Source organism: Fulmarus glacialis, unplaced genomic scaffold, assembly GCF_000690835.1.
Source record: "Fulmarus glacialis isolate BGI_N327 unplaced genomic scaffold, ASM69083v1 scaffold37236, whole genome shotgun sequence".
Taxonomy (NCBI): Eukaryota; Metazoa; Chordata; class Aves; order Procellariiformes; family Procellariidae; genus Fulmarus; species Fulmarus glacialis.
In genome coordinates this window covers 508-6,764 of record NW_009220668.1, presented here as the reverse complement: position 1 = coordinate 6,764, position 6,257 = coordinate 508, and the positions used below count along the sequence as shown (strand labels likewise).

The window sequence follows — 6,257 nt, the reverse complement described above, 5'->3', positions numbered from 1 at the left end:
GGCGACGTGATGGCTAGCATCCCTGCCGAGGACACGGACTCCGCAGCATATGCGTGTTGCTGGCCAGGCTGTTTCAGCATGATCAGGGCACCACTGGACAGCGTGTGCCTCTGGCTGCTTGTGGGACCCTCAGGAGATAGTGAGGAGCAGTAGGGAGACAGCAAAGAGAAGTGAGGTGGACATGTATGGACGAGGTTTCTATATTTTACCTGGAAGTAGAGAAAAGGATTTGGAGTGAGAAGGAGTAAGAGATCAGAAACACAGACCTGAAAAATAACCCCAGCAGCACACTCCTGCCTCCTGGGCAGGGGAAGGCTGGTCTGTTTGGTGTTGTACTGCACTGTGTGCCCCCACAGAGTGTCTTCACGCTCCTCTGTGGCTGCCAGCAGTACAACCATGTTTTGCTAGGAACAGGGCTCCTTGGGGCTGCCCTGGACTGTGCAGCATTCTAGCAGGGCAGACACGGTCACAGGGACAACATACTGCTCAGTGCCGTAATCTCTCTTCCCGGTGCTCTGAGATGGTGGTAGCCCATCCCACGTCTCCTGGTCACTTCACACCTCTGCTGATTTGGGCATGTAGCACGGGTACTTTTATAAAATATGCTGCGTGTAGACATCGCTGTTTGTATGGCTTACCTGGGTTCGGTGTGACACAGAACAGCCACCTCTATGTGCTGCTGTAAGACATGAGGCAGGAGGTACCCACAGGTTGGTGCTCAGCAAGCTGCCTCCAGAGCACTGGCTGTTGTGAAGGTCTCTAAGGGATTCAGGGCCTTATGTGGCCCTTTGGGAGGAGGGAAAGGTGCCAGTGTAGGTACAACTTTTTAGCTGCAGCTGATTGTCTTGACTGTAGGCCCTAGTCAGATATAAAGACGCTGGAGATCAGTCTATAAATGTGTATACAGTCCTCCACTAATAGTGAAGGAAGAGGAACCTTAAAATGAAGTCCAATCTAAAAACTCAGTTTTCTTGGCTCGGGATCCAAAGTAGAATTTGGAGGCAAATTTCTGTGTGTGTTCAGAGTCACCTGGGGGACACTGTGGTTGACCGCTTAAAGGAGCGCTCCTAACCTTCCTGTGAGACCCTGTTAAACAAAGTGACCTTGTATCTCGTCTCGTGTGTTCACTTTGCTTTGTTCAAGGATGAACTGTGGTTTCCTTTGGAGGCCTCGTCTGACAGTCGAATTAAGTCAACTAAAGGAAGGCTCACTTCCTGTTAGTCCTGTCAGCAGTGAGATCTATTGCAAAGGCATGACCAAAGTATAGGTTTTGAGGCTGTCTATGCGTGGAAAAGCAATAGGAAGGGAGGATTGGGCTTTTTTAGAATGGAATCATTTCCTTGTTTTTGTACTGAAATGCTGTGATTTATCTCAGTGCAGCTGGATGTGATCAAGACTCCGGTTCTCTTTGACCCCTTGGTCAGTGGGAAAACTGCAGCGTATTCTGCTTACACTGGGTTTTTGCATCACCCAGCCATCTCCTCACATCTTTCCAGGTGGTAGGCATGACCAGCCACACTTTCTTGACTGGTGTTTATGACTAAGTACCTAACCAGGGAAATCACAGCATAAGACATCTCTCAAACTCGGTGCTTTTACAGTACCGATGTTCGATTCTGGCCGGAAATCAAAACCAAAGTATTTGTCCTGGGGCTTCAAGTTTTTGGGCAGCTTTTACTGACTGCAGTGTTGGGATACAAAAGGACTGTGCAGAGGTACAAGAAATGGAGTTATGACCATACGACCATTCTCTGAGAGCATTTGATCTGCTGCTTCTCTCAGGCACCTCTTAATCGTGCTGACACTGATGGGGTTCTGCCATGTAAAGATCTGTTGAGGGCAGATATGTCTGTTCATCTGTATCGGGCAGGACCACCAGAGACCTTCCCTAGGAGAGACCACATCCCTGGAGCAGTGGTTGATGTTCTTCTCTCCCCTCGCAGACGCCATGGGAAGAAGTGAGGAGCGAGATGGTAGGAGAGAAGGGGCTCTCTCCTGAGGCTGCAGATCACATCGGGGAGTATGTCCAGCTTCACGGTGAGCACTGTGGGGTCAAGCCCTTGGCCTCGTTCTTCCAGGCCAGGCAGGGAGGGCCAGCGATGGAGGGGCGCAAGGCAGCATACACGGCTGGCTGGGCCCACCGATGCGGGTGCTGCTGCACTGGCAGACGTGAGGCATGGCTCGTTCCCACAGGTGGCCTGGACCTGATCGAGGGGCTTCTCCAGGATCCCAAGTTGTCCCAGAACAAGCTGGCCAAGGAGGGGCTGGGGGACATGAAGCTGCTGTTTGAGTACCTGACCCTGTTTGGCATCACAGGGAAGGTGAGGAGGTGCAGACGTGCGGCCGGGGACGGGGCCCGACACTTCCCTTGTGCCCGACAGATCTCTTTTGACCTGAGCCTGGCGCGGGGTCTGGACTATTACACGGGGGTGATCTTTGAGGCTGTCCTGCTGCAGCAGGAGAACGACCACGTGGAGGAGCCAGTCAGCGTTGGGAGCGGGGCTGGAGGCGGTCGCTACGACGGGCTGGTGGGGATGTTTGATCCCAAGGGACGGAAGGTGCCCTGCGTGGGGGTCAGCATTGGGATCGAGCGGATCTTCTCCATCCTAGAGCAGAGAGTGGAGGTAGGTGCCTTTGGTGCTCAACTAAGCGTGGAGAAAAAGCGAGGATTTACATCTTCCCCACGTACCCCCAGTCCAGCAGATGCTGAGTGAGACTTCCTTGCTGCAGTCTTTGATGGAGAAGCCAGCCAGGCCTCTACTGTGCTCTGCAGCAGGAGTCAGAACCAGGAAATAATCTCCAATTTTTTCTGGCTTGGGAGATGATCTCTGGGGCTCCCACTGGAGACAAGACCTCTTCCAGCAGCCCTCAGACATGGCTTGCAGCTGGAGGGGGCACTTCAATCCTCAGCAGTACCAGGTACCTAGGTCAGGTGCCTTAGTGTTCCCCGCTGCGTTAGGCATCTGTGCGACCCCATGTCCTCCCTGGCAGGGCGGCACTGCTCTGCAAGGCTGGCAGGGAGACAGCAGCCTCGCTGTCTTGTCCTGCCCAAGGCACTACAGAGACCAGACGGGGATCGGATGTCGCAGGGCAGGGAGCGCAGTGCTGCTGGGGGTTTCCCAGACATGTTTTTCCTATTCCCCTCTCCTCAGAGTTGCTGTACTAATGTGTTGTCCTCTGTCCCAATCAATGGGTGTTAAGTAGGTCTTTGTAGGCTCCCAAAACGCTGCCACAGATTTCCCTCCCTCAGAGGTCTGTTGTGGGGAGTTTTCTCTTGGCAGCTAGACACAACTGGGATTTCTAAGTGGAAACTGAATTCTTCCCCCACCAGTCCTGGCCAGGTTTGTTCCTCTGCAGGTGACCTTTTAAAGGCTTCTCCCTTCAATGAAAGCAGCAGCAGGAAAATGCCACTTTGAGTATCCAGCATCTGCTACAGGAGCAGGTGGCTCCTTACAGCGCTGGAGCATCTCAGCTTCTGCTGTTCATCTAACCCATAGTTACAGCTGTAGAGCAGGCCTCTGTCCAGCTTCTGCTGGGCTTGCTGCTCCTGAGCTGCTTGGAGCAGATCCCTGGGAGGCCCTTGGGTGTCTCTAGGCAGAAGCTGGCAGGGAAATTGCTCATTCTTAGCACATCCTCCAGTCTGTGCGCACCTGCAGCGCAGCAGGGAGGCTCTGTTAAGCTCCGATCATGGAACAACCACAGAAGATGAGATTCTGCTTCAGGATGGGCTCTGTGGGGCCTCCCTGACTCTCCTGAGTTTATGCTGTTCATCCCACTGAGCCTGATCCTCTTCACCGCTAAATTGATGGGCCTGGGGTGGTGACCTGTCCTGCTTATAGGGTCTCAGATATCTCTGTATGTCCATGGCATCTTGGAGTCTTGTCCCCTCTCTAGGCCTCTGAGGAAAAGATCAGGACAACAGAGACACAGGTGCTGGTGGCCTCTGCCCAAAAGAAGCTCCTTGAAGAGCGGCTGAAGCTCATCTCTGAGCTGTGGGATGCTGGAATCAAGGTATGACCAGGTGATGGCAAAGTCAGGAGCTGCCTGGTCCACTCTCTGTGCAGGAATGGACCAGATCTGGCTTTGCTTTGGGAGGAAGGAGCCATAGGGAGAAGGTGGGCAGCAGACTGCCTTCCTGAATGGAGCCTGCCTCTCCTCTGTGTCCCGAATCAGGTGTTCTCCAGGAAGGGCTGGGCAGCGTGACTTGGTTAGCTCTGTAACACTGCAGGGGCTACTCTGTGTCTGTTATCTCAGGGCAGGTTCCCAAAGCGGGTGACACTTCAGCCCCTGCTGCGTGGCAGCTGGGATACCATGCCGCTTCCAACAAAAAGCGAAAAAACCCCGGAGCCTTGCAAGGAGGGGAGAGTGGGGCCAGGGAGGAGCCTGGGTTGTTTTCCGAGGGCCAAAGGCAAGCTGTGTGGCAGGACCTTGCTCCCTGCCTGCTGCAGACTCCCTTGATGTCTGAGGAGAATGCCTGGGTGCTCTGCTGGGCTCCTGACACCACAGGGACACCACAGGTGTCAGCCCTGGTCTGACACAGACTAGAGCTAATGACCTGGTGCTTTCTCAGGATAAGCAGTGTCTTGTGAGTACCTTTGAGCTGTGTAGCATTACTTGCTAGCTGTAATGCCCAGCCTTCTCCATTAGCCCATCTTCTCCCCCACCACACACCCCCACGCTCACCAGACGGCAATTAGCAGACTGGCTCAGCAATGCCTGGTTGAGGGGGTGCAGAGAAACAGGCCAGTGCTGATCACGGTGTTGTGCTCTGGTTCTCTTCCAGGCAGAAGTGCTGTACAAGAAGAACCCTAAGCTGCTGAATCAGCTGCAGTACTGCGAGGACACGGGCATCCCTCTTGTTGCCATTGTGGGTGAGCAGGAGCTCAAGGATGGAGTCGTCAAGCTGCGGGTCGTGGCAACCAGGGAGGAGGTGAGGCCCGTGGCAGCTTGGCGCGAGGGGGATTGGCTACTTGACCCTTCATGCCAGCTCAGGCCAGCCCTCCAGACCCGTCCGTACCCTGCTCTGCAGCGGTGCTGTCAGGTTGTACACGGCAAGGTGGCTTTGCTGGCCCACATTTTGAGTGTAGTGCCCAAAGGGGAGATCAGGGGAGTAAGGCACTTCCACAGAGCTGCTTCCACAGGAGGTGTGGTGAGGGGAAGGCTTTCCACACGCAGCAGGCAGAGGGGCACAAGCCAGGGCTGGCAGACTCGAGGTGAGGCCTATGGACTAATGGTGGTGGTCTTGTGGGTGCACTTTTGGAGACTGGGTGAGGTGAGTTTCCTCAGCCCCTCCTGACTTGCTGTGGAGCATGTGTCCTAGTGTCAGTTTGCCACCAAGCCCCCTATAACAAGTTCTCAGGATTTCACACATTGGCTTCCTCATTAGATCTTTTCAAGCAGTGCTCTATCCAGGGACTTCTGCAACACCTCACATTCCAGTTCCTTGCCCCATGCAGTTTCCTGGAGCCATGGAGCACTGTTGTCTCCAGCTCTGGAGAGTTTCCCGTCATGTGGCCTCCTTGAACTCCCAGCTATTCCTCGGTTCAGGAGCCTGGAACATGGAGGGGCGATTCAGTGGGCTGTTTGGCTGCTCACGCTTTCCAGGCAGGGCACGGGACCATCACTGAAGGTCCTGGAAGTGCCCTCTTGGAATGCGTGGGACCAGTGCTGATCTATGCACTGGTCTTGGCTTTGGAACCAGTAGGAAAGAGCGGGAAAAACATCGCTGTCGTGATCGTTGGGCAGGAGAGGATTCGGCAGGGTTTAGGCAGGTGCTTGCTCTCACAGATTCAGCTCCGCATGTGCTGCAGCCTGCTTGATCCCCGTAGAGGGACTGGTGACAGCACCACGGTGTGATCTCCCAAGATAGATGAATGCGGTGGGGGCCATCCCTCTGGGACCAGAGAAGGTCACGATACATCAAGCTGCTTGTGTTGTACTGAAGCAACTTTGTGCTCCCCCTGTGTAGGTCAACGTTCGCAGGGAGAGCCTGGTTGAGGAGATCAGGATGCGAACGAGCCAGCCTTAAGCCCCTTCCGGACATGTCTACTCCTTTGTTGGATTCTGGCTGACAGATATCCTCCTGTAAATGCCTTCGCCAGGCCACGTAGCAGCGGGTGCGGGGTCGGGGAGGCCTTTGAAAGCTGTATTTATTCTTGTCTCGTGCCCTCCCTTTCCCGGCGGGAGCAGAGAGGCTGCACCGACTCCTACGACATGCCCTGGCCCTCGAGCATGTTGCTGGAAAGATGTTCTGCAAG

General features: G+C 54.6%; 1 protein-coding gene across 3 annotated transcripts in view; it reads left to right on the top strand.

Moving 5' to 3' along the window:
* The window catches only part of LOC104078990 (histidine--tRNA ligase, cytoplasmic), a 13,756-nt gene extending 7,728 nt beyond the window's left edge, over nucleotides 1-6,028 (top strand). For all 3 annotated transcript variants that reach the window (XM_009580844.1, XM_009580846.1, XM_009580845.1), the window contains 6 exons: nucleotides 1,944-2,037; nucleotides 2,194-2,321; nucleotides 2,382-2,624; nucleotides 3,895-4,011; nucleotides 4,784-4,930; nucleotides 5,969-6,028. In XM_009580844.1, coding sequence (XP_009579139.1) covers nucleotides 1,944-2,037; nucleotides 2,194-2,321; nucleotides 2,382-2,624; nucleotides 3,895-4,011; nucleotides 4,784-4,930; nucleotides 5,969-6,028 — 789 coding nt within the window. The remainder of the gene's footprint in view (nucleotides 1-1,943; nucleotides 2,038-2,193; nucleotides 2,322-2,381; nucleotides 2,625-3,894; nucleotides 4,012-4,783; nucleotides 4,931-5,968) is intronic.
* Nucleotides 6,029-6,257: the final 229 nt, after the last annotated feature.